At 51.1% G+C, this 26,081-nt stretch overlaps 8 protein-coding genes across 8 annotated transcripts; 4 read left to right on the top strand and 4 right to left on the bottom strand.

Annotated features, from left to right (window-relative positions):
* Window positions 1–345: 345 nt before the first annotated feature.
* Window positions 346–2,081, top strand: ASPBRDRAFT_34999 (nicotinate phosphoribosyltransferase; the record flags this gene model as incomplete). The annotated part of the gene is made up of 5 exons (XM_067623302.1): window positions 346–457; window positions 530–613; window positions 672–1,291; window positions 1,344–1,782; window positions 1,864–2,081. 5 exons carry the CDS (start codon window positions 346–348, stop codon window positions 2,079–2,081), a joined length of 1,473 nt encoding a protein of 490 aa, XP_067473813.1.
* Window positions 2,082–2,388: 307 nt separating this feature from the next.
* On the bottom strand, window positions 2,389–5,386 carry ASPBRDRAFT_69697 (transcription factor domain-containing protein). The gene is made up of 2 exons (XM_067629040.1): window positions 4,500–5,386; window positions 2,389–4,449 (listed from the first exon to the last, which is right to left on the bottom strand). The coding sequence occupies exons 1-2, from the start codon at window positions 5,076–5,078 to the stop codon at window positions 2,578–2,580; spliced, it is 2,451 nt and encodes an 816-aa protein (XP_067473814.1). The 5' UTR covers window positions 5,079–5,386; the 3' UTR covers window positions 2,389–2,577.
* A 768-nt stretch (window positions 5,387–6,154) lies between these two features.
* On the bottom strand, window positions 6,155–6,403 carry ASPBRDRAFT_137880 (putative TOM core complex subunit Tom6; the record flags this gene model as incomplete). The annotated part of the gene is made up of 2 exons (XM_067618938.1): window positions 6,155–6,208; window positions 6,284–6,403. 2 exons carry the CDS (start codon window positions 6,401–6,403, stop codon window positions 6,155–6,157), a joined length of 174 nt encoding a protein of 57 aa, XP_067473815.1.
* Window positions 6,404–6,771: 368 nt separating this feature from the next.
* ASPBRDRAFT_35001 (DNA-directed RNA polymerase II core subunit RPB2) lies at window positions 6,772–13,345 on the top strand (the record flags this gene model as incomplete). The annotated part of the gene is made up of 13 exons (XM_067623303.1): window positions 6,772–6,798; window positions 6,846–6,900; window positions 6,960–7,201; window positions 7,258–7,364; window positions 7,422–7,656; window positions 7,704–7,797; window positions 7,847–8,361; window positions 8,385–8,696; window positions 8,752–8,869; window positions 8,931–8,975; window positions 9,091–9,101; window positions 9,363–13,114; window positions 13,183–13,345. 13 exons carry the CDS (start codon window positions 6,772–6,774, stop codon window positions 13,343–13,345), a joined length of 5,676 nt encoding a protein of 1,891 aa, XP_067473816.1.
* Window positions 13,346–15,090: 1,745 nt separating this feature from the next.
* On the top strand, window positions 15,091–15,933 carry esdC (GTP-binding protein EsdC; the record flags this gene model as incomplete). The annotated part of the gene is made up of 2 exons (XM_067628091.1): window positions 15,091–15,282; window positions 15,337–15,933. 2 exons carry the CDS (start codon window positions 15,091–15,093, stop codon window positions 15,931–15,933), a joined length of 789 nt encoding a protein of 262 aa, XP_067473817.1.
* A 324-nt stretch (window positions 15,934–16,257) lies between these two features.
* On the top strand, window positions 16,258–18,059 carry ASPBRDRAFT_48866 (uncharacterized protein). Its single transcript, XM_067626175.1, has 3 exons — window positions 16,258–16,839; window positions 16,899–17,200; window positions 17,315–18,059. The coding sequence occupies exons 1-3, from the start codon at window positions 16,707–16,709 to the stop codon at window positions 17,888–17,890; spliced, it is 1,011 nt and encodes a 336-aa protein (XP_067473818.1). The 5' UTR covers window positions 16,258–16,706; the 3' UTR covers window positions 17,891–18,059.
* A 2,335-nt stretch (window positions 18,060–20,394) lies between these two features.
* Window positions 20,395–20,640, bottom strand: ASPBRDRAFT_59670 (uncharacterized protein; the record flags this gene model as incomplete). Its single annotated transcript, XM_067628092.1, has 2 exons — window positions 20,395–20,549; window positions 20,589–20,640. The coding sequence occupies 2 exons, from the start codon at window positions 20,638–20,640 to the stop codon at window positions 20,395–20,397; spliced, it is 207 nt and encodes a 68-aa protein (XP_067473819.1).
* Window positions 20,641–22,196: 1,556 nt separating this feature from the next.
* On the bottom strand, window positions 22,197–25,693 carry ASPBRDRAFT_137580 (putative nuclear pore complex subunit Nup85; the record flags this gene model as incomplete). The annotated part of the gene is made up of 3 exons (XM_067618914.1): window positions 22,197–22,666; window positions 22,731–23,232; window positions 23,282–25,693. The coding sequence occupies 3 exons, from the start codon at window positions 25,691–25,693 to the stop codon at window positions 22,197–22,199; spliced, it is 3,384 nt and encodes a 1,127-aa protein (XP_067473820.1).
* Window positions 25,694–26,081: the final 388 nt, after the last annotated feature.

A 26,081-nucleotide genomic window follows, 5' to 3' on the forward strand; every position in this document is an offset into this window, starting at 1 on the left:
ACACATCCCATTCTTAAAGTACTTACTTCTTGCATTAACTCCAAGACGTCCTGTTGAAGTAAACCCAATCCATTCCAGGCATCACAATATAAAGGAAATGACGTGGGCCGGAGAATCTTCTGATGACGAAAGCCAGTGTGCAAACAGTGCAAACCGCGTCAGGCAGTCGGCGATTCCCCCGCGCAGAGACGCAATGGGAGATTTCCCTTCTGAGTACTTTCCTCCGAATTCGTCAGCCTGTTTGTTCCTTATCTCGCGCCTCTGGTCCCTGTCTTCGGGTCCCTCAGTTGAATTCTCTCTCTGCGCTCTATTGTTTTCTCGCGGTGTGGTCCAAACTACCTCATCATGGCTCAAAATAGTACCCCTCCGCTCCCGGAGGGTATTTTCTCATTGCTTGATACGGATCTGTACAAATTGACGATGCAATGCGCCGTCCTCAAGTACTTCCCAGATGTTTGTAAGAACTTGATATAATCCTCTCCATCTTTTGTGAATCAGGCAATCAGGCTAACGTTTCTCTCGCATGTAGATGTCACATATGGTTTCACGAATCGCACCCCGGATATGAAGTTAACGCGGGGTGCTTACAAATGGCTTCTGGCACAGATGGATGGTATGTAAAGGATTGTGTGTCAGACAACTGGATCGGCTCTAATGAATGTCCATATTAGCGCTTGCGAATATCCGAGTCACGAACGAGGAGATCGAGTTCCTCAAGAAATGGTGCCCGTACTTCAACAACGCCTACCTGGACTACCTGACCAACTTAAAGCTCAAGCCGTCGGAACAGATCGAGATTCAGTTCACGCCAGAGCAGGATACTGGCAGCGAAGATGACCTCGGCGACATCAACTATGTCATCAAGGGTCTGTGGGTGGAAACGATCTTGTATGAGATCCCGCTGCTGGCTCTGACAAGTCAGGCCTACTTCATGTTCACCGATAAGGACTGGGACTACAGCTGTCAGGAGGACAAGTCATTCCGGAAAGGATGTGCGTTGCTGGAGAATGGTTGCATATTTTCCGAGTTCGGCTCTCGAAGACGGCGCGATTACCACACCCACGATCTAGTCATGCAGGGATTAATGCAGGCTGCGGAAGAAGGAAAGAAGCAGGGATGGAAGGGAGTGTTCACTGGCACGAGTAACGTCCACTTTGCCATGAAGTATGGAGTGGCGCCCGTGGGCACCGTAGCTCATGAATGGTACATGACCATCGCTGCTATTACGGATGACTACGAGAACGCGAACGAGATGGCCCTGCGCTACTGGCTTGGCTGCTTTGGTGAAGGAGTAAGTCCGCAGAATTTCGCTCGTCCTGGCCCTAGTAACTAACGCATATCAGGTGCTGGGCGTTGCACTGACCGACACGTTTGGCACGCCTGCTTTCCTCGACGCGTTCCGCAAACCCATTCCTGCTTTCACCAGTGCAGGTGTCGGCGCAGTCTCCACCACCGCCTCCGGACCTGGAACCACGACAGAATCGACAGTACAGAGCGAGGCTACTACCAAACCCCCAATCGCGGCTCCGTTGGTCAACGATGCTCAAGGCGAACATGCCAACAAGACCTACGCCCAGGTCTACACCGGTGTCCGCCAGGACTCTGGTGACCCCACGTACTTTGTGAAGATGGTGCGGGACTTTTACGACAGAGAAGGAGTCACGGACCCGAAGACTGTTGTCTTTTCCGACTCGTTAGACATCGAGCACTGTCTCGAGTACAAGGTGATTGCCGAGGAAGCCGGCTTCAAGCCTGTCTTCGGTGTCGGAACCTTCTTCACCAGTACGTTCTACCTACATACCTGACCTATATATTCCATCCCAGTGCCTCGGAGGAATTATGAACTAACAACTATTCTCGCAGACGATTTCACGAACAAATCCGACGGCGCGAAATCCAAGCCGCTCAACATCGTCATCAAGATCGCCGCCGCTAACGGCCGCCCAGCCGTCAAGCTGAGCGACAACATGGGCAAGAACACAGGTGACAAGGAGACCGTACAAAGTGTTAAGAAGAAGCTAGGCTACGTCGAGCACCAATGGGAAGAGGGCGATGAAAGAAATCGCTGGGCTCGCAAGTAGTGCGACCCATCCATCAATCATCCTACTGATCTCATAACTCTAGTCATTTTGAGACGCAGTCATATATATTCAGTTTCAGCGATGTACGGATCGCTTATTGGGTGGCAAATGTACAGGGCGAGCGACGAGTTTTTAATTACTTCTTTCAGTCATGTCAACCATCATCTATAGTTAGTTATTCGGGGGTACTAGTACTACTTACTACCTAGACTAAATGAGAATTGAGGGTTAGAGAATTGTTCACAATTATTATACTTGTAGTTACTAGCCATAAATTGTGATAGTAATGTTCAAGATCGAAGTTTTTAGTAGTAGTATGAATTTTATTTTAAGGGGAACTGCAGTGCCTGAAGGCAGCATTCAGTATTTAGTACGCAGGGTGGGTATGTACATCCAAGCACTACTTCCGCAATATATATTTACATGTTTTGAGAAACACCACACCGCACACCGCACACCAACAACTCAACCCCCGCCCACCAACTCAGAGCCATATCTAGAATATCTCCTCATCAGAGGGAACAAACCCCAAATCCCTATCCAGATCTCCCGTGATATCCCCAGTCACGTGACTCATCGACCTCTGTCCGGGGGTACTCTCAACATTGTGACTCGGAGCAAACGGTGAGAACAAATCATTATTGTTGGTTAATGCATCCTCCGGGCCTGGTCCAGTCCATCTAAGGAGCTCACTGGCCCAATCTATGTCGAGGTCTGGGGAGGCGTCGGGGTTGGAAGTAGAGGTGGGATTGGCATGGGTGAGTGTGGTTTGGGGCGGGAAGTCGGCGGCAAAGGAATCAAGATCGAGGTCTAGGTCGAAGGGGAAGTGATCGGAGGGTTGGTCGAAGGTGGGATTGGGGTGTGTTTGGGTGTCTCGGGGGGAGATGGTAGGATTGTTGTCGTTGAGGAAGTTGGATATGGGGTCGTCGTCGAAGTCATCGGGTGGGGTGGGTTCGGCTTGTTTCGGGAGGGACTTGGGGGTGCTGTTTATGTTGTTGTTTGTGGTGGTGTTACTGTTGAAGATGGGGAGCGGGTTGGTTGTGCTGCTGTGTCTTTTGGTTGGCGTGCGTTGTTGTTGTTGCTTTGTCGGACTGGCTGAATATTGAGGTTCGGGTTGCTTGTGGTTGTTGGTTGGGTCCGGGTCGTCTTGAGGAGTCCAGTGGTTAGAAGTTCGGTTTTCTGCTGATGCTATGGTGTGTGGGTTTGAGACGGTGCTTTGTTTTCGCGCTTGTTCTTGTGATTGGCCCTGGGACATGGAACCGGAGTTGTTGGTATATTGCATGATTCGGAGGAAGGTGTTTGCGCTATCCGACTGTAGTTTGACTGCCGCTTCGATGTTCGCGACCTCCATGTCTGCTGCAGGGTAGATGTCTCTAAGACCCTGCAGCACTTGGATGCAGCGCTGAAAATTGTATATGCTGGATTCTCGGGTGGCGGGATTTCCAGATGAGGAGTTTGCAAGATGAGCCACAGCGGCGGGGATGATAACGGTCACACCGGATTGTGGGAGAAACCGCGTGAGATTTAGCTGATTGAGACCTTGGATGATATGAGTGATGCCGACAGCGGCATCATGCATCTTCGTTTGCGCAGTTTGAATCAACTCCCTGCGTGCTTTTGACTGGTCCTTATTAGGAGTGAAGGCCCAAGGACGATGCAGCGCGCTTGTGGTAGCATGATACAGCATTCGTACCATGGCACCGTGGAGAAGGAGGACATCTTCTCCGTCATGGAAGTTTGTTCTTGACGCAGGAACAAATTGTGCGTCTTTGGGAAGTGCACTCAACCATGATTCCAACCGCTGGCTACAGCGAGCCAACTCCGATTCCGATGCTTGTCGGGGGACTAGGCTGATGGTAGTTCGTGTTGTCACACCAAACTGACACTGTGATGGGGTATACTGAGCGAACAAAACCCGCCCGATGCATTGGCATAGTTTGGACTTTTCGATAAACATCGTCGCCAGGCGCTTCTGATGAGTAACATCCTCCAGCTGACGACAGCGGAACATTTCAATCACGCTAGGGTGGAACGGCTCGAAATCAAAGTCTTCCAGCCTCAACATGGGCACATTGCTTGTCCCTTCGTTCACCTGGGTCGGGCGTCTGAGGCCCATTGCAATGAGACGGTCTCGCGAGTATAAGCTCCACCAGATACGGGCCCTTAGCCTCTTGATCCTAGGATCCATATTGCTGGACGACGAAGGGTCTCTATTCAATCCGATCGAATGTGCATGTATATTGCAGACACCAATCCAGTCCCAGATATCTCTTTGCGGATTATTTTGGTGGTCAGACCAATACGTCATCAGCAGTAGAGTCTGCAGTATGACTATTCGATCATCTTCGCAGTCAAGTGAGTAGAGGAGCTAATTGACTGGTAAGCTAGGTCCACGGATGAGAGTCAGATGAGACATACCCTTAACCGCGTAAAGAACACATTACGGGCAATTTTCCGAGTAGCATACCCAGCGGCCTGCAAGTGATGCAGATCGATGAAGGCTGTCGCCACAAACATTACTGCTTGGAACAGCAGGAGACTAATATTACCCTTGGGGTCATTTTCGGCGACGCATCGGAGAAATTCCTGTAGGTTCAACACCGGCATGAAGCTATGCACCCATTTGATATAGCATCGTAGTAGCTCGTTCCGCAGACCACTTTCTGGGATCGACAATGCCCCCCGAAATCGCAGGAACTCTAGGTCTTCCGGCGGGATGCGAGACGGGAGAGGCTTCAGAAAGCGCGGCTCATCGTCGAGGAGAGCAATAAGCGGGTCGAAATCAGGATCAATCAGATCCCGTACAGTCGACACCATGTTTTCTAGTGGCAGCGAAGTCCGTACCCCGCGATCTCCCAGAGTCCGCCAGCTCCGAGAAGGTCTGGAGTCTTGCAACCAAGGTGCATGAGCATTGTGGCTCAGGCTGTTACTTCTCTTCGCCACTGGTCTATCATCACCCAAGTCCGCACTTGACGGCTTGCGTTTGGCGGTCAACATGCTAGAGGAAAAGCCAAGCCAGCGGCATTTGCAACTGTGCAGGAGATCACATTCAGCACGAGAGGATCGCGGAATTTAGCAGTTGCCTATCGGTGCCGCGTTTGCCGGTCTGGGGTTGGTTGGTAATAGAGAACCAGGGACTATCCTCCCCCCGACACTAAAGAAGGCGGTGCTCGGGACCCGGCCGGATGTGGGGGCTTTTTGCGGGCTTCCCCGCCAATTTGATATGTGAGATGCGGTCGCTTAAATAAGCGCTGTTACGAGAGAGAGTTTATTCGCTGATTCGCTGGGGTTGTTGGGTACTTGAGTGGAGCGGTGTTGAGTGGAAGATATTCATCGTCCAGAACTTCAACAGGCGCGGCGCCGGCGGTCACGATGCGATGTTTGTGCCTCAGGCATAAGACCTCGGTGTCGGTCTTTGAATTACATTCAACGAGACTATAAGGCTTCTCCTACCCACTCACAACGTTACACTCTATACAGGAGAGGAATCACCTCGCTAGCGTAAGATTCCCGGATAGCCGTCAATTCATCGACCTGGTCAAAAAAAATGCATCTTTGTTCGCCTACTATGCTCGCTACACGGCTCAGATGCATTCATGCCCCAATTCACAAATGTATTCGATTACAAAAACCCGAATTACGTGTCCAGTGACGAGACATTAATAGACAGGGCAACTAAAGAGCAGAAGCCGTAGAAAGCAAATGCAATTATGCGGAGGGACCCGGAAGTGTTTCGGAGATCACATCTATTCCAACGCCACATAATGTTGATCCTTTACGGACCTCTGACAAGCCTAGCCACATAACGTTGAAACCCATATATGCCCATGAAGCACACAGTATAATACACGTATTCATTAGAATCGAATTGAGAGGGAAAAAAAGAAGGGAGAAATTGTCCGCGTATCGTGACCGACATCGACAACATTTCAAGACTGAGCCGATAATTTCACATCACAGTGACATGCGAACGAACGTATGGAAAACCGTTTACATACTTCTTCCGTCAGTAATTGTGTTGATATTGCCGGAATGTATTGCAGTCATAGCGATGGGTAGGGCCGAGTCTCAACTTACGGAGGCAGGAGGAGCTCGCTGAGGCTGCTGTAGAGGAAAGCGACGCCGGCCTGTAGACACATACGAGTTAGATCGATTTTCAAGCGCACAGCCTGTATATATCTCTCCAGAGCCGTGGTACTTACGCCGAAGACCAGAACGCTTCTCACAATGGTGGCGTTCTCGGGGTGGGTGACTTCGTCATAGGCAGTGCTGAAGAAGCTCTTCTGCTGACGGCCAGAGACGACACGCTGTCTGGGAACCATTGTGGAGAATGTTATATATGCGGAATAGGTATTGTCCTTGAGATAGAAAAGGTGTATGGACAGCAAGAATGACGATGTTGATGGCAGGGTGAAGCCGGGAATGATGAGAACTCCGAGAAATCTTTCGATCCTTGGCGGCTGCACTTTTAGCTTATCGCGGTTCCCGTATCTTCTTCGGACCTGCTGCGCAACCAAGTGATCGAGGAGAAGTCCGCGAAAAGGGATCTATAACAATCATTTCATAGGCGATATTGCCTTCTACAAAGTCGCCTTTTTCTGCTTTATTTGTTCTTATTTCATTCTGTGTTGGTGGTTGGGTCTGAAGTGCTTCCTCCGCTCTGCCTTTCAACGTTGCGCAAGCCGCAACCATGACGAGCATCGATGAGCTCTTCAAGGTAAGCTACCTATGAAGTGACCTGTTCTAATAATGCTGACAATTTAGAAACCTTCTTCGGCAGCCAGTGCCAAGCGCAAACTAGATGCTACGAAAGATCCGAGTGCGTTCACCAATCCTTTACGTCCCCTTTGACTTGACGGCGGCTGACTTGCGACCAAGACGAGCTCTACAAAGCAGCTAAACTAGGCGCGGATGGTGATGTGAAGTCAAAAGGGAAGGCGCCCATGGTAGAGGATGAGGGCGAGGAGGATGACGGCTACGCTGGTCCTGAACTACCTCCCGATTTCGATGCCGAGGATATCCCAGATGACGAAGAGGGGCGCTTCTTTGGCGGCGGCATGGAGCGCCAAACGGCAGAGGCTATGCAATATATTGATCAACACGAGGAAGCAGACGTGGCGGTAAGCAATTGTTGCTTGCTGTGCCCCATTGGGATCGTTTACTGATGTAGCTTTAGCCGGAGAAGTTCGACGTTACCTGGTTGCGACGCTTCGCGCTCAACTTCGAAAAGAAGATCTCGAAGAACGCCGAGCTCCGCGGGAAGTTTGAAAATGATCCTCAGAAGTAAGTTAGCAAGGAAAAAAAATATCTGGTATTGGCCCATCATGCTTATTTGCCAAGATTCATGGCCTCAGAAGCAGATCTCGACACCGAAATCAAGAGCCTCTCCATCCTCTCCGAAAATCCAGATTTATATAGCGAGTTTGCAAAGCTGGGCTGTGTAGGCTCGCTTATGTCGCTGCTATCTCACGAGAATGCCGATATTGCAATTGATGTGATTCAAATTATTGGCGAGTTGACGGATGAAGATGTGGAGGCCGAACAGGAGCAATGGGACAGTTTGGTGAACGCAATGGTATACTTGCCACCGAGTTGTGATTGAATGCTTGCTTACTAGTCTAGTTGGATGCCGAGCTTATTGAGCTCTTAGCGCAAAACCTCTCGCGACTCGACGAAGAATCCGAGGTCGACAGGGCAGGCGTGTACTACGTACTAAGTGAGTCAACCCGGATAAATTACGCGACAGCATACTGATTACATCCAAGACGTCTTGGAAAATATCGCTTCGCAAACATCTATCGCAGAGAAGATAGGGCAAGACCCCAACCTGTTACCCTGGCTTATCGCTCGTATACAAAAGAAGGAAAGGCCAGTAACTCAGAATCAGCAATATGCAGCAGAGATACTTGCCATTCTACTGCAATCTACTCCCAAAAACAGAGAGAAGGTTGTTAGCCTGGATGGCGTTGAAGTTCTCCTGCAATTGCTCAGTGCATACCGCAAGCGTGATCCCGAAAAAGATTCCGACGAAGAAGAATATGTGGAAAACTTGTTCGGCAGCTTGAACTACCTTGTGAATGAGGATTACGGCAAAGGGAAGTTCCTGGAAGCCGAAGGTGTCGAGCTGGCGCAAATCATGTTGAAAGAAGGCAAGTTCAGCAAGCAACGGGCTTTACGACTCCTGGACCATGCCTTGGGAGGCATGACAGGCGCTCCTGCATGTGAACGCTTTGTTGAAGCAGCATGCCTGAGTACAGTATTTGGAATGTTCAAAAAGAAGGTATGTGTTCGAATCATATTTAGTTATGGACTAGAGCTAAACCCTTCCAGCAAGACGCTGAGACAACGGAGCATCTGCTGGGCATTTTCGCTTCGTTGCTGCGTTTACTTCCGGGAGGTTCCGCACCGCGAATCCGTACCCTGGCAAAGTTCATGGAGAGGGACTACGAAAAGATCGAAAAGCTCATCAAGCTGCGGCGGGATTACGCCCAAAGAGTGACCCCGGTCGAGCAAGCTATCGAGAAAGAACGAAAGAACTTCACGGAAGAGGAACAAGAGATCATGGCGGCCGAATGGCTGTCCAGGAGGTTTGATGCCGGTCTATTCTCTCTACAGGTTTGCTTCCCCGTATACCACAATGGCTGCAGTATGCACTAACCATTATCCAAAGCTTATTGATGTCATTTTGGCCTGGTTGGTGGCCGAAGATGACGGGGCGAAACAGAAGATTGTGTCCCTTCTGGCTGACCGCGACGAAGATTTGTCACTGATCCGACGAACCTTACAGGGTAAGCTACGAATCCCTAAGCGTTTTATGCCTTCTGATTCCCCTGCTAATCAAATGAACAGAGCAAGTGGAAGGGCTCTCTGAGGATGAGCCCGGCGAGAAGGATAGTAAGGAGATGCTGGAGACGCTTCTACAGTTTCTGTAATTATCATGCATAATAACATATACTCAATCGATGATCTACCCATTCCTGCCACTGATACGTTTCGTAAATATATACAGTCATAGTTAATGTGAGTGTAAAGTGAAGTATCAGCAGCAGTTCTTAACGGTATAATACTCACGTGACGTACCAATATGGACTAGCTCACGGCTTAGCGCCTGAAGGCGGTCGAGGCTAGTGGCGGCTCTTTCCAAGGCAAGATCCATCAGCGCCCGGAGAGAGTCGAAGCACCCCAGCTGCTCCCTTCACCAGCATCACCGGTGGCCTGGGATCTCTCATTCTTCCATCCATCTGAGGCTTCCGGCTTAGTGGCCTCACTTGTTTCAAACAGGACGATTGCTTCGGTGCATTCAACTCACGCCAGTCATCCAACGACCTCGAGTGGGATCTTTTCCGCCGAGCGCGTCGCGCCCTTTGCGCTCATTATCCTATCGACTGCGGTTTTTCATTGCGTTTACGACCCATAACCGTCAAGATGGCCGACTACGAAGATGCTTACGAGGATGAGTACTACGATGATATGGACGAGGGCATCACCTCGGAGGATTGCTGGACGGTCATTTCCTCTTTCTTCGACACCAAGGGTCTAGTCTCACAACAGCTGGATTCTTTCGATGAATTCATCTCGTCGACAATGCAAGAGCTGGTGGAGGAACAAGGCCAAGTAACACTCGACCAAACTCTCCCTCCCTCCGAAGATGAAGTCGATCCCGTGGTTGTCCGCCGATACGAGCTGAAGTTTGGAACCGTCATGCTCTCTCGACCGTCCGTGACTGAGGGTGATGGTGCGACTACTATCATGTTGCCCCAGGAGGCTCGCCTGCGTAATCTTACATACGCTAGTCCCCTTTATCTCGGTGTCACAAAGAAGATTATGGAAGGTCGGGAACGTCTGGTCGCTGACCGAGACGATGATGATATGGTTGAGTCGAACGAGGATAGAAAAGCTCACGGGACTTACCTGCAGTGGGAGCAGAAGGAACTGCCTCCTGACCAGGCGAAGGAGGAGACCGTGTTCATTGGAAAGATGCCAATCATGCTCAAGTCCAAGTACTGTATCCTCAAGGATCTGAGCGAGCAAGCTCTTTACAACTGGAACGAGTGCCCTTACGACTCTGGTGGTTATTTTATCATTAACGGAAGTGAAAAGGTGCTGATCGCCCAAGAGCGCAGTGCTGGAAACACGGTCCAAGTCTTCAAGAAGGCACCGCCTAGTCCCACGCCCTATGTGGCGGAGATTCGGAGTGCTGTCGAGAAGGGATCCAGACTCCTTTCTCAGCTGTCCCTGAAGCTGTTCGCAAAGGGTGATAGTGCCAAGGGTGGGTTTGGTCCTACGATCCGGTCGACTTTGCCTTACGTGAAGACCGACATCCCCATCGTCGTCGTTTTCAGAGCCCTCGGTGTGGTCTCTGATGAAGATATCCTGAACCACATTTGTTATGACCGGAACGACACGCCGATGCTGGAGATGCTTAAGCCTTGTATTGAGGAAGGTTTCGTCATCCAGGACCGTGAGGTGGCGCTTGATTTCATTGCCAAGCGTGGATCTTCTCAGTCCAGTATGAACCACGAGCGTCGTGTCAGATACGCACGCGAAATCATGCAGAAGGAGTTCCTTCCCCACATTTCTCAGAGTGAAGGTAGCGAGACCCGGAAAGCCTTCTTCTTGGGTTACATGGTACACAGACTCCTGCAGTGTGCCTTGGGCCGTCGTGATGTCGATGATCGTGACCACTTCGGTAAGAAGCGTCTCGACTTGGCTGGTCCTCTTCTTGCAAACCTCTTCCGAGTTCTTTTCACTCGTGTCACCCGTGACCTCCAGCGGTACGTGCAGAGATGTGTGGAGACTAACAGAGAGATCTACTTGAACATTGGTATCAAGGCCAGCACCTTGACAGGAGGTCTGAAGTACGCTCTTGCCACAGGTAACTGGGGAGAGCAGAAGAAGGCTGCCAGCGCCAAGGCTGGTGTATCTCAAGTGCTTAGTCGTTATACCTACGCCTCTACGTTGTCCCACCTTCGTCGTACCAATACACCAATTGGCCGAGATGGTAAGATCGCCAAACCTCGTCAGCTCCACAACACCCATTGGGGTCTGGTTTGCCCAGCTGAAACCCCTGAGGGTCAAGCTTGTGGTCTGGTCAAGAATTTGGCACTCATGTGCTACATCACTGTTGGTACGCCCAGTGAGCCCATCATTGATTTCATGATTCAACGCAACATGGAAGTCCTCGAAGAATTCGAGCCGCAGGTGACGCCGAATGCGACCAAGGTATTTGTCAATGGTGTCTGGGTGGGTATCCACAGAGATCCTGCGCATCTGGTGAACACCATGCTTTCTCTCCGTCGCCGCAACATGATCTCGCACGAGGTTAGTTTGATTCGTGATATTCGTGAGCGAGAGTTCAAGATCTTTACCGATGCTGGACGCGTGTGTCGGCCACTGTTCGTCGTCGACAATGATCCCAAGAGCGAGAACTGTGGCTCGCTGGTGCTCAATAAGGAGCACATCCGCAAACTGGAGCAAGACAAGGATCTGCCCCCCGATTTGGATCCAGAAGACCGCAGGGAACGCTACTTTGGTTGGGATGGTCTGGTGAAGTCTGGCGTCGTTGAGTACGTTGATGCCGAAGAGGAGGAGACGATCATGATCGTGATGACACCAGAGGACCTGGAGATCTCGAAGCAACTTCAGGCCGGTTATGCGCTTCCAGAAGAAGAACTGCACGACCCCAACAAGCGTGTCCGTTCGATTCTGAGTCAAAAGGCACACACCTGGACACACTGCGAGATCCACCCGAGTATGATCTTGGGTGTCTGCGCCAGTATCATTCCTTTCCCCGACCACAACCAATCTCCTCGTAACACCTACCAGTCTGCCATGGGTAAACAAGCTATGGGTGTCTTCCTTACGAACTTTGACCAGCGCATGGAAACTATGGCCAACATCCTGTATTACCCTCAGAAGCCTCTGGCGACAACGCGGTCTATGGAGTTCTTGCGGTTCCGTGAGCTGCCTGCCGGGCAGAACGCCATTGTCGCCATTGCATGTTATTCCGGTTACAATCAGGAAGATTCGGTTATTATGAATCAGAGTAGCATTGACCGTGGTCTTTTCCGCAGTCTGTTCTACCGTACATACACTGACAGCGAGAAAATGGTTGGCCTGACAGTTGTGGAACGCTTCGAAAAGCCTATGAGATCTGATACGATCGGCATGAGAAAGGGTACCTACGAAAAGCTTGATGAAGACGGTATCGTTGCTCCTGGTGTCCGTGTTTCCGGTGAGGATATCATCATCGGTAAGACCGCACCCTTGGCACCCGAGGCGGAGGAACTCGGTCAACGTACCAAGGCCCACACCAAGCTGGATGTGTCAACTCCTCTCAGAAGTACGGAGAACGGTATTGTGGACCAGGTCTTGGTGTCTACAAGCAACGATGACCTGAAGTTTGTCAAGGTGCGCATGAGGACTACCAAGATTCCCCAGATTGGAGACAAGTTCGCCTCGCGTCACGGACAGAAGGGTACCATCGGTATCACATACCGCCAGGAAGACATGCCTTTTACTCGGGAGGGTGTGTGCCCCGACTTGATCATCAACCCTCACGCCATTCCCTCCCGTATGACAATCGCGCACTTGATCGAGTGTCAGCTCAGTAAAGTGTCATCGCTGCGTGGATTCGAGGGAGATGCGACGCCGTTCACCGATGTCACGGTCGACTCGATCTCTCGTCTCCTGCGGGAGCACGGATACCAGTCCCGTGGCTTTGAGGTGATGTACAACGGACACACTGGACGCAAGCTGGTTGCGCAGGTCTTCCTGGGACCGACGTACTACCAGCGTCTGCGCCACATGGTCGACGATAAAATCCACGCCCGTGCGCGTGGACCGACTCAGATCTTGACGCGACAGCCGGTGGAAGGTCGTGCTCGTGACGGTGGTCTCCGTTTCGGAGAGATGGAACGCGATTGTATGATTGCGCACGGAGCCAGTGCTTTCCTGAAGGAGCGGTTGTTCGACGTGTCCGACCCCTTCCGGGTGCACATCTGCGACGACTGTGGCTTGATGACGCCTGTTGCGTAAGTGGAGAGAGAGAGATAACCTTGATATTGTCTACGCACATGAGCTAACAATGATGAAACCACAGGAAACTCAAGAAGGGACTTTTCGAGTGTCGACTGTGTAACAACAAGCACCGAATCTCCCAGGTGCATATCCCGTATGCAGCCAAGCTTCTGTTCCAAGAGCTGGCCTCGATGAACATTGCCGCTCGCATGTTTACCAACCGGTCAGGCGTGTCCGTGCGGTGAGGGAGGGGAGGACGGATGATTATTCCTGTACATCAGATTCTTCTCTTTTTGTGGTATCTCTTCCGCCTTCTGGTGTTTCTCTGCCTTGTCCCTTTCTTTCTCCCTCTCCGTTTCCTTTCCCCTGTTTCTTTTTTCCTAATAATCCACCACCCCCCAAAACGTGTGATATCAACCGAAGACCAGACCGATTCGGCATTTTCCGGCGTACAGAGGACCCGAGGTTTATGATTTTGATTTGAGCTTCTATATATTGTTATTATTCTTCCCTTTTTATCTCTTTCTTTTTGCAGACTCCGGTTGGAGGCAAGGCTGGTGTGAGCAGCAGCGATGTACTTGGATTATGATATGTCCCTACGGAATCGAATTGAAATTGGACATAGGGAAGAAGACGAAGATGACGGCGAAGAAGAGGGGCTACAGCCCCATGGCATTTCTGCACGTAAGAGCCGGTCATGACAGGGCCCTCATCGGGAGGAGATGCTGCATGATGTAGTTGTAGTGGAGATTTGTACGGAGTAGAATGGCGTCTTGCTTCTGTCAGTGGTGGGATGGCGTCCAACCCCCTCTTCCTTCTCCCGTGCACGAACTTAAAAATCTCCTCGGTGCTGCAGAATGAAGAAGTCGGTGACAGGCCGTCTCCCCTCTTGTGTGGGTGCGATTGGCTGGGGGAGATTCTCTTGATAGGTGGGTGGCTCGGGAGAAAGTGCTCGTGGAGGGCGGCAAGGGAAAGCAAAAAACATGCTGGAGAGGGAGGGAAGATGGAGGAGAGAGGATGGAGGGAGGATGGATGGGCGAGCAACGAGGATGGTTGGCTGTCTGCTGCAAACCGGGCTGTCCGTGAGGCCAATGAGACCAAGCAGTTACCCGCCGACTGGGATGGCGAGAGGACGAAGCGGGGATTTGACTGGCAACCAGCTGCTCTCGCTCTTCCCAGAATAGAAGTTGGCGGGTGACAATCCCATCACACGCATGCACTAACTAATTACTAGTGAGTTAGTTAGTTCGCTATCTACTGGGCTCTCTCTCGTGTCTGCTCGTCTTCCTCCCCCCGGCCTTCTCTTAAAAGGCTGCTGTAGCCGCCAGGGCGTTCTCTGCCTTCTCTCCTCTTCTCTTCTCTTTCTTTCTTCAGCAAGCTTGTCTTGTCTGACTGCCCGTGGTTTAGAAGTATCCCCCCCTGTGCACTGGCTGCACTGGTTTGTTGTTTGTTTGTCTCTTCGTCGTTTGTTATACTACATCTTAATTTACCCACCCCCCACCTTTCCACTACATCTCAATATATCAGAAAATCCCCTCAAATCCCCCTCCATTCTGCCCCAATTTAATACACGAGCTGTGCTCTGTGTAATGCTTGTTTGCTTTTATTGCATCTTGTTCGGATACTTCTAAACCATACAACCTTGTGACAGTTCATTTTTGTTGTCGCCGGTCGACTTCTAGTGTTCTTGTCATATCAGCTCAGACGACTTGCTGGCCTCGTCCTTCTTATTTATCCATCTAATATTCCTGGTTGCGTGTCAAGGACTGGATCCTGTCAAGCAAAGCCTCGTTGTTATACCTGCACAGCCAGCCAACCAACCAACCCAACACAAGGCTAGACGTGAATCGACTCTGGTAGTCTTTTCCCATCTCGGCCTTTTATAACGACGACTCACTCCTGCCATTGACACAATTCTTTAACCATTACGCCTTCATTCTGCTGCATATAATCTAATTCTTAGTATAACCTGGTCAATCTCTCTCTCAAAATGTCTGCTGTTCAGCTCAAGTTCTCGCTGCGCACCTCCTCCAATGTCAAGACCGTCCATCTGGTCGGCTCCTGGGACAACTACTCCCGTCAGATCCCTCTTTCCCGGGACGATGGCAAGCCAGGCGCATGGACTGGCAAGTTCCGCTTCCAGACCTCCATGCTGAAGCTGGGTGGCCGCTACTGGTACTACGTATGTGACTCTTGCCCTCTCCATTGAATGGCTCAGAAGCTGACTCTGGGACAGTACATCATGGATGGTTACCATGTCTCTCATGATCCCGCTGTTGAGTACACGGTTGAGCCCACCACCGGCCGCAAGTTGAACATCCTCGATGTTCCCGGTGGCAAGAAGTCTTCCCAGCCCGCTCCCAAGCATCACCGGGGCTCGACAGACTTCGTCAAGGGCCGTGCTCCTTCTCCGTCCAAGATCCACCACCCCAAGCCCTCCAAGCCCTATGCTTCCCGTCAAATCCGGGAGACGGACTTTGCTCCCACCATGGAAGACCTCACCATGCGGTTTGCCGACTCCCGTCTGTCGGACGAGTACTCTCTCTCCAACAGCCCGCCCAGCTCTGTTGGCTCGTCCCTGTCGTCTCGCTCATCTGGCAGCACTTCCCCGTCTTCCCTGTCATCCATGAGTGACCCACCCACCCCGATCTGCCACTGCGAGCGCTACGGCATCACTCGCAAGGGCGACCGGGTCAAGCTTGACTGTGGTGGCAGCCGATGCGGCTACGTTACCGAGTCGTCTGAGGCTAGCTGCTCCGAGTCCGACAGCGATGAGGAGTACCGCCGTGCCCGCAGTGGTGTCCGTCGCCAAGGCATTGTCGTGCGCAGGTAAATCATAACAACTTGTTGGTGCTTTTTGCCTTGCTTTAATCAAATTTACCCACCCTCATGGGAGTTGCTTCCCGCGTCGAAAAGACCGAACACGCCGTGCATTGGATGTCCCTCCTCTTTTGCATCAGAGGACAGTCACTCCTTTGGCAGTTACCTGCCGCGCCAATTGAAGCCGCTTCATGGCATGAATGCCACGAAAATATGAAAAGAAAACCAGAAAAAAAAAAGGGAACAAGCCATCTGGATCATGGCATTCTGCCATGAAGGAACCAGATGCGCTACGCGGAGGAGATAGGATAGCTGGGAGATTGGGGAAGGAATTTGGAAAAAAAAAGACAAGATCCGCTCTGTACTGGGCACTGATGGTATAGCCAGGTGGATGAAGGATGAAATGAAACGAGCGATGTCAAGTTCATGTTAGCTACGTTGTTCACATCGTATACGAATGATGAGTGATGACTTGCCTATAGCCTATACCTAGCCTCTAGCTTAACAGATTGCCACTACATTGTTTCCTATGATTACTACTATCTTCTCGTAGTTGTTTGGAGTTGGACTGTAATACTCGGCAACAACAGCCGGGAGAGAGAACCTCGTGGATGAATTGAAATCCGTCGGAAAGTCCAGGCCTTCCCCCGCAATCGGATATCCCGAGCACCGAGTCTACTTTAAAATCTGGGGCAGTCCTCTAGCTCGTACGTAGCTACAGCTCTTCTCTTATACATCAATCCAACTATCCCGATATAACTATACAGAAACAAAAAAAAGTTCAACATGCCTCCTCCCCCGCTCACTGTGCAATACAAAGAAGCCAATGGCAGTAAAATCACCACCGACATCTACCTCCCGCCACTAGAACCCACCACCACCAGTACTGGAAGTGACACGCCAAAGAAATATCCCGTATGTACGTATTGATTCCCCTCCGACGCAATAGTATAGCAAATTTACTAAAAAGCTCAACAGTAATCAACATCCACGGCGGCGTCTTCATGCTAGGCCACTCGCGCATGGTCTCCATGCCACAAGTCGACGACTGCCTCGCCCGAAACTGGATCGTCGTGGTACCCAACCACCGCCTCTGTCCGCAGGTGAATATGCTTGAGGGTCCGATCACTGATATTCGGGACCTGTTGGCGTGGATCTATGATGAGCAGTTGGATACGTTTCTTGCAGGTGCAGGTGCAGATGCAGCCCTGTATCAGGTCGATATGGATCGAGTTATGGCGTTTGGGACGTCATCGGGGGGTACGTTGGCGTTGTCTTTGGTAGGCTCTCTTCCTCTCTCTCTCTCTCTCTCTCTCTCTCTCTCTCTCTTATACCTGCTATATACTTCCCCCCTACGATATGCACATCCAGTTTTACTCACAACGTATTATCAGGGCTACTCTGTCCCCCGCCCCGTCCGCGCCATCCTCAACTTCTACGGCGCTGTGCACTTCACGCACCCATTCTGGACCCAGCCTCTCCCCGACGTTCAACGCACCCTCCCACCCCTCGACCCCGCATTCCTGCAAAAGATCTACGACGAATATCCCGTCCCCACGGACAGCTCCATCTCGCTGGAAGGCCAGACAGAATTTGCTGGCGCTGGCAGGGCCGCTAAGGGCCCAGATTTCTCCCGGCCCCGGGATGCATTTGCCCTGACGCAGGTGGCTAATGGGACGGTCTTGCAGGCTTGTTATCCTGACGGGGATTTGAGGGAGGTGGATCCGGTGGTGCATGTAGGGAAGGAGTTTCCGCCGACGTTTATTGTGCATGGGGATTGTGATACGAAGGTCACTATTGAGGTGAGTCGGGAGCTGTGGAGGGTGCTGAGGGAGAATGGGGTCGAATGTGGGATGCTGGAGGTGCCCGGAGAGGATCATACGTTTGCGATGGGGATGAAGGTTGGGGGGAGGACGTGGGAGTTGCAGAGAGAGGGGTTTGAGTTTTTGGAGAGGATCATTGCGCGGTAGGATAGTAGTAGTTGAGGTTAGTGGGTTTATTGTAGATAATTATGGTGGTGGTGATGGTAGGGGTATAAATAGTGGTACCGTACTAGGTCGGGAATTGTCCGATATCACGCGTGTTATAGATATGATGGACCGGATAATTGATGAAGTTGTACGGAGTAGTAGCTAATTCGTTCTCTGCTGGCTATCTAAAAACAGTATTTTCCTTATGCTTAAATCCGAATCTTAATCCAATGTCAACATGGATACTCGGTGATAATCAGCTAGGCTGCAGCGTTTGCAATAATCTGGGATGGCCGGTGTCCGCGGGATCCAGACACTCTAGGCTGATGCCAATCTTAGGCAAGCATTCTAATTCCTCTCGCTAATCGCTGGTAAGATTCTTCAGCTGGTTTCAGGATATAGATAACTAGATAGTAGTAATTTAGTCAAGGTTTAGTCTATTTCTCTACACGTGGTCGTCAGCTTGGTTCATCGCCGTGTTCAGTAAGATCGATGTGGGTAGACAGAGAAGTAGAACGTACTAAGTAGCTTATAGTAAAAGTTTGACAGTAGATTCATCAATCCATTTGTCATGATACTCAAACAAGTGCGTCTTCACTGGAAGCAGTCCGACATTCCGACCTTCCGAAAGAGAAACAAACCCTGGATCCATCGGCGAAGAAGAAGAAGTTTGTTCAACTTTTTCTTCACTCGGAAAGTCGAGGAAGATGAGAGTGGATGGTTGCCTGACGCGTCTGACTCAGGCCTCCACAGGGTGGATCTGAGAAAAGCCCTATTGTCCCAATCAGGACAAGTCACGGGGACTGCTATTTCGGGCAGGCGAAGTTGTGAATGGCTCAAACTCTCCAAACCTCAACTCTGGCGGTGCTCGGGCCCCCAGCAACGAACCAAGATGCCCACTTTTCTCCTCCCATCGTCCGCGGTTGACTCGCTTCTCCTCCGTCCGGGCGTCTGTCCAGCTCATCCCAGTTTCAGCCCTACGGTGCCAGGGCCAGTCCAAACCTGGTTTTGAGTGGTTCATCCAACCCGGCCACTCCGTCTCAGCCTCAGCCTTCCTCCAATCCCCTCGGCCATGTCGGACAACTAACCACCTTCATCCACGCTATACTGGGCTAAATTCCTGGCTAAGGAATTTCCCTCAAATCAATGACCGGGTCCCGCTGCAGCCTTACGGCTCCCAAGGTCCTCCCCGGGGAACCGCACCGACACTCAACTCGCTCCAGCGGCCCACGGCACGGAGAAGCAATTTCCAACAGGGGGACTTGGATTACTCTATAGCGGACCCAGCTGAATTTCCTTCCCCCTCTCTCCTCGTCTGCTACAGCCTCTACACGAGGTCCAGCTCACCAATAATGTTCACCTGACGGTCTTCTGCAGTCTGCAGTCTGCAATCTGCATCCTCTTACTCCATGCTTCTCAGGGGGGCCCCGTGGGAGCCTTTAACGGCCCTTTCTAGTGGGTAAACGGTGCCCGGCAACCCCTCAGAAAAGCAGGGAAAGCGTCGGAATCAGCTGTCATGGATGGGCGTGGCCTAGTTCTGCACTACTCGGCCTTCAGCCCGACAAGCGTCCCCCACTGATCGACTCCGGTTTGCCCTACGAGTATTGCGAAATCCGAAATAGACCAATCTGCTATGGGTTGACGTTTGCCCGGCAGGATGGACCCTCCTCATTTCCCTCTTTTCTCCAATTCCCTTCCTTTTTTTTCTTTTCCCCCCTCCATTCTCTCCTCTTCCTTGATTGTCTACATTTTTGCTTTCTTGGTGACCCTTTTCGTCTCGCTCGCTTTTTCACTCTTCCCTCTGTCCCCCCCCTTCTCCTTCTCCCTCTTTACTATTTCTTGTCGCTGGCCTTGTTCGTGATGGACCGAGTTCTTCCATATTGTCCCCAAACATAGAATTAAGGGTTACGGAATTATTTTATGGATGCCTTGCATCGACCTCCTGCAGTCGCATTCAACGTCAAGGCACCTTAGAATGACAAGCTCGCCAATTCTTGATCCTTGGTATTGTCGTCACTTGGAGCTCGGTTTCTATCATGGTCCTGGGTCGCCTGAATGGTCGGTGTTGTTATAATTGATTCCATCCGCGATCCACTCCCCACCTCCGTCGCACTCACCACGTTACTCCTCGACCCTTCAGTCATTCCTTGACCACCACCCTCAGACCCCTGTCTCATTACCACGCGGGACGTTTGATCTTTTCAGTTTGCGCCTTTTTTCGTCACTTCTTATCTACCACCAAGTACAATCTCATCGTTCGGCCACTACAACCACCATCACATCATGTGTTACCTGCTGGTGGAGCGATTTTCGGTGTGCAGATGTCTTTACTTTCAGCACGCGGTAGATCCGTGTGAAGCATACGGCCAGCGTGGCCATGTGGTGCAGGAAAAAATTGTCCTGGTCGGCTACACCTGTTCCCGACACTCATTGAGATGCAATGGAAACAACGCTCGAGACCCAACCCTGCCGGATTCAGGATACTCCAGCATCAAGGGTTGAAGTCATCCGCTCTGGGATGGCAAGAGGCAGCAGTCGCGGGACGTCTGCCTCAACCGTCGTTCGATTCTATTCCTATTCGATGCATGCTCGGTTCGATTCGATTTTGGCCTGGCCGGTTCGCCAAAACCTTTGCTAGATATATGCTTTTTTTTTTTTTCTATTTACTGTCAACGCTGTGGGGCTGCGCTCTCGTCACCGTTCTCTATATAATCATGTGTGTGTGCGTGTTCAGTCAGCCTGTTCTGCATAGCGTTGCGTCGTGTTGCGTCGCAGAATCCCCGGTCACGATGAGACGAGAAAATGTGCGACGATTGACTGGGTGGAAAGTTTTATCTCAATAAACTATGGTAATAGAGGAGGATTTGATTAAGGGAAATCGGGGTCGTATCAGGGATACGCCAGTTGGGGGTTATTCACATTTATCTATGCATTATCTAGCTGGCCTACCTACATTCGTTTATTTCATATAATCATCTGCTGTTTACAGACGTCCTCTGAATATGTACTTATGCATGGTATCTGGTCTATCTACCAGTGGGAGATCTATCCGTTAGACAAGACTTAAAGTCAAGCCATAGTTAGTGAAAGACTTGAATGACTTATCTATTTGCAATACAGATCCCGAGAGGATCAAACTGCGGTGACCAAGTGCAAGAAGCATAACTTTGTAACCTACCGAGTCTCCACAATCTATGTATTCAACGAACCAATCTCGGCAATATGGTATTAAGTATCGTAAGCAAGAGGTTCACTAGCCCATTAGTTAATTAACGCCCCTAGTACTCGTCATCCTGTATCCACAACGGCAAGCACAACTTTCCAAAAGCAGCAGAATACTTACTTATCATATAGATCGACCTCCACCTGCATACTACTTCGTCAAGCTAAGCTTCTTAAGTTAACCAATAAGTCTTGACCGATAGTACTACCCCCAATTCAAGAAGAGACAAGTACTATCACCCTTACCTGCATCACCTTTACATAGTAAATAAATTCCTTCAACAGACATAGCATATAAGCACATACGCCCCAGGGAGATATCATTTTGCAAATTAATAGTAGTTAACTAGTAGCGGAGTAGTAGTGGTATTTAGTAGTGAGAAGAAACCTTTTATAGTTACTTATTTACTTAATTAGTAATTTTCAGTAGATCTTCTGTACAAAGTAGGTAAGTAAGCACTATGTAGTAAACAGATGAAGAACTGTCTTTTATTCTATCTTGTGTAGTAGTAGTATTGGTGGTAACTACAAATGTATTATTCGTATGCGTTGCAATGCATGCATGCGCATGTATGCGTCATATCAATGTATGAAGTAAGAATGTGTGTATTCAAAGCTATGTTCGCATTACGGTTATGTATCATGTATGGATAGTAACCGTATAATTCATTGCATGATGGGAAGCAAAGGAAGGAAGGACAGAATGACTTGGATGATTTAGCCAGGGATGTACCTGGTATACTTGAATTTTGATTTCATTTTTCTGCGAGGGTACTCGTTATTTTAGTCTTATCTCGCACAGAGTAGCCATAGTATGTATAAGAAATTATATCAATATCGGAAGAAGGAAGAAAGAGAAAAAAAACCCAACTCTACTTGGTCTCGAAAAGAGCAACCAACACTGGAATAGGAAAAGAAGGTTGGTTATACTTATGCATGCTTCGAGCAGAAGAGACATATAAAATACAATAATACAGCTCGACTCCACTCCATTCCGCTCAACTACACCCGGTTGATTAGAATTCGACTTTTTTTTTAGCCTTTTAGCTTCTTAGCTTGATTCCGAAACAACAAATAAGAAAATCTAAATCGACCCAAGAGCCCCATGGCTCAATCCCTTCGCTAGACCGACCCGGAGAATCCGGAGAATATCCTCTCCCGTTGCGTCCTCTGAAAGACCAGCGCGCCAGTCCCAGCCGCGTTCGGTGGAGGTAGTGATGGAGTCAGCGTCCGCACGAGGGACGAGCACGCCGGAGCTGCCGACGGAACCAGAGCCGGAGCGAGTGCGGGCGGATTCGATTATGTCGTTGCCGATGAGGGAAAAGGTGCTTGATGCTGTGAGTGAAGAGACGGACTTCTTGAGCATGGCACGAGGGGAGGGAGGAAGGACAGAGGAGTCGGAGGCGTGGGCGCGCTTGTTGGAGTGGTATTGGATGAGCGTGGAGCGGAAGCATTCTTCGCATTGAGCGTAGACGCGCGGAGTCACGGTTTGGAGGTCCTCGATGGCGGAGAGGATGGTAAATTGTTGGGAGACGGAGAGGAGGGGAGTGGATTCTACCGATCAGATGGTTAGAGTAGGGTTCTTAGAAAAGACAGTAGGAGGAGGGGGGTTTCTTACGACCGATGAAGGGCAGGGCTTCGCCAAGCAAGGTTAATAGCCCATCGACTTGGACGACAGCGTCGCGATCCGGATCGTACAGACCACCGTAGATGCTGTCCGCCGCGCTGCCAATAACTGCCACCAAAGCCTGGGCCGCCGCTCGCCGTCTGGCCAGAGGCTTGAACCGAGGTCGCTCTCCCTCCTTGAGATTGATAGCCTCGTCGCGGATCTCGTAAAAGCGACGCAGAGTCGCATATCCACTGAAATAGTACTGGAGAATAGTCGCGGCCTCTTCATCCGTGTGCGCAATCGCCCCCAAACCAAACTTGGGGTTCTTGATCAAGGCTTCAAGCTGCTCGTCCAGGTCGGCGGATTCGGGAAAGGCGCGGGACTGAACAAGACTGTAAGAAATGAGCAGGTCGACAATAGACTTGACCTTGCGTCGATTATGTGCGCGAGCATAGCACAGAAGGGCCAGCCCATATTCCTGAGAGTTTGCGACGGTGTTATCCCCATAGCGCTGAGAATGTTAGCTCGAGTTCACAGCGTATCAGTAAGCGACCACCTACCTCAGCAACCTTCCTTCCGTGTTGATCCAAATCCATTTCGCAGCACAGCTGGACCACTCTATCTACTTGCTCAACACTGCTCAGTGGTATCTTCTCAAGCAGTTCCCCAACGCTCGTCTGCAGTTTCTCGCGGTCATCCAAGCGGCTCAGGATCTCGATGGCCATCTCCCATCCTTGTCGCACGCCCGTTTCGCACTCTAAGGTGGTCCGCTCAGACAAGCCAGACGCATACTCGCTAATCACATCGTTCTTGTGAACACGTCGCGTGGGTGCATTGCCAGCCTGTCCATAGGAAAGAACCATCAAGTCATTTTCGCTCAGGCCGGGCATGGATTTGGGACCAGCCCCAGCCTCAAGCCATCCACCAATAGACGCAAACTCGACCACGGCAGCGGCTACGCACAGCGACCAAGTCCGAAGCAATTCCAGGACACCATCCACATTGCCTTCAAACACGGAAGCAAGCCCAACTTCGAGGCTGCTCATCGAGTTGACGCGGAAGCCAGCGTCATCGGGCTCGGCGCTGGTTGCGTGGCTAAAGGCCAAGTCAAGGCGGCGGAGATAGGCGTTCCGTACACTACTGGAGGAAGCGTTGGGTCTGGACAATCTAGAGAACAGGTCGGAGCTGGAACTCTCCTCATCATCCTCTCCATCCCACCACACGGTCATCGCAACTGTGGCTTCAATCCAATCCTCCGCGTGATTCATGACCACACCCGTGTCACCAAGAATGATGCGGTACATGGACCGAAGGTTCTGGTAGATGGCCCAAGGGACTTTGCTCTCGGCCATGCGTGCATTCTGGGCGAAGGAGAACATCGGGGCAGCAGCAGTGGGCTTCAATCCGAAGTTGACTGCTTGGAAACGGTTTTCCGCGGCTGGAGGCTCGGGAGACGCCTGTTCACTGCCTTCGGCAAATTCCTCCAAATCTGACACGGCGGCAATCACCCGTTTTCTATACGTAGCCCACTCTGGGCCTCGAATATCCCAGTCCCCGTGCTGTACGCTAGGGGATGAGTCGAGGATTTGGAGGGCCCTGTTAACGCACCTCTGAATGTTCTGCAGTTGTGCGCCACGGTAACCTGACTGCGGCAATCCATCCTCCAGGGACGATCGTGCATAGTTAAAATCAGCTGACCGCAGGAGGTCCGCGGCCTCGGCGAGATGACCACGCAACACAGCAGCATTGATCAGCTCCCAGAAGTTTGGAGATGCCGAAGGATTTGGCTCAATCTCTTTCAATGCTTGTAGCTCATCGGTCAGAGGCATGTGGTTCTCATCAAGCCAGTCGAGAAGGAGCTTGGGTATGGGCGTAGGGGTATTCGTCCGAGGAGGGGCCAGTAATAAATTGCGCGCTGGAAATCCCAGGGGGCTTAGAAGGCTTGGTTTGGGTGCCAACTGAGGAGGATGATGGAGCTGCAGCAGTAGCGATGCCAGGAAGCTTGCCTTCGCAACGTTCGAAGCATTGTCTCCCGGACCGATGCCGGTTCCTGTACTTTGTCCAGCGTCATCTTGGCTTGTGATTGCCTTCCATGTGTCCACGAGTCTGTCGCAGGAGTCCGAGAGAGCGACCTCAAAGTCAGTGTTATTGTAGTCAGACTTCTTCACTTCATCGTGCATGCGGCAGACTTCATCCTCGGTGTTCATGATGAACTCGCTTGGCTCTTCCACGGCAGCCACGCGCGATCGCGAAGCAAAGTTCCGCACGATCGAGGGCATCGCGGAATCTTTCTTGGGCGACAGCTTGCCTTTCCGCAGAGGCGACTGGTTCGCCCACTTTTCGTCGAGCTTTGGGCGCTTTGCTTGGGCGGTGGAATTGGAGTAGATCGACTTTCGTTGGCCGAGCGCGGCGGACGGCGCAGAGATGGAATCGCCAAGCTGGGAATCCAAGAAGCTGAAGCGAGATCCTGGTGCCTTTCCTGTATTTCCCAAGTCCATAGCGTCGTCAGTCTGTTCAGCTTCTTCCTCCGGCAGAACTTCCTCTTCGCCCTCCGCATCTTGGTCGGTGGCATCATCGTCCATCCGCGAATCGGCGAAGCCGTTGGAGTTTCCAAAGCTGGTAGACTCGGCAAACCGACTGCCATTTGTCATACTGAACAGCGATTGCGACTTCGTAAAGGACTTGGTTTGCGTGGTCTTCTTTCCTCGGGGGAGGGCGAAGTCGGTGGAAGCAATAGAGGAGCCGAAGATACTGTCATTGGGATTGATATTCCCGGACTTGGTAAAAAGAGATCCGGAACTCATCTGGGAGCTGCCGAACATGCTGCTGGAGTGAGGATGGCCTTGCGGAGTGAAGGAGTTGGATGCGGAGGGCGGAGCGCCTGCCGGTGTTTCTGACAGATTACTGAACACACTGCGGGAATGGCCGGGGGTGGACGGCGGACTCGACTCAAAGGGAAGTTTGAAAGACATCCTGCGGGGAGGCTAAATTAATTGGTAAGAATCCCCAGAGGCAACAGAGGAAAGATGAACGCGAAGAGCGACGAAGGATAGAGCTGCACCTCGGTTCGGGGCAGACAGACGGCGTAAGAGGAGGGTAGTATGAACGCGCAATCAATTCAGAGAGGGCGGGTCATCGACCAAAAGCTGAGGAATCGACAAGCAGCCGGCCAGAGCGAGAAAGAAGCAAGACGCCCGTCCAAAGCCGCTGTGTTTCTGGAATCTGGGATTCTGCTCTTCCGCCGGCCAACAATTAATTCTCCCAAAGTTCGAGACGCGCGCCGGGCGGTGAGCCATAGAGTCAGGTGATTGTGCTTATAGTCACGTGATAACTATTAAGACCAGATGATGTCACATGAAA

This window comes from Aspergillus brasiliensis (genome assembly GCF_001889945.1).
Source record: "Aspergillus brasiliensis CBS 101740 unplaced genomic scaffold ASPBRscaffold_20, whole genome shotgun sequence".
In the NCBI taxonomy this organism is placed as follows: domain Eukaryota; kingdom Fungi; phylum Ascomycota; class Eurotiomycetes; order Eurotiales; family Aspergillaceae; genus Aspergillus; species Aspergillus brasiliensis.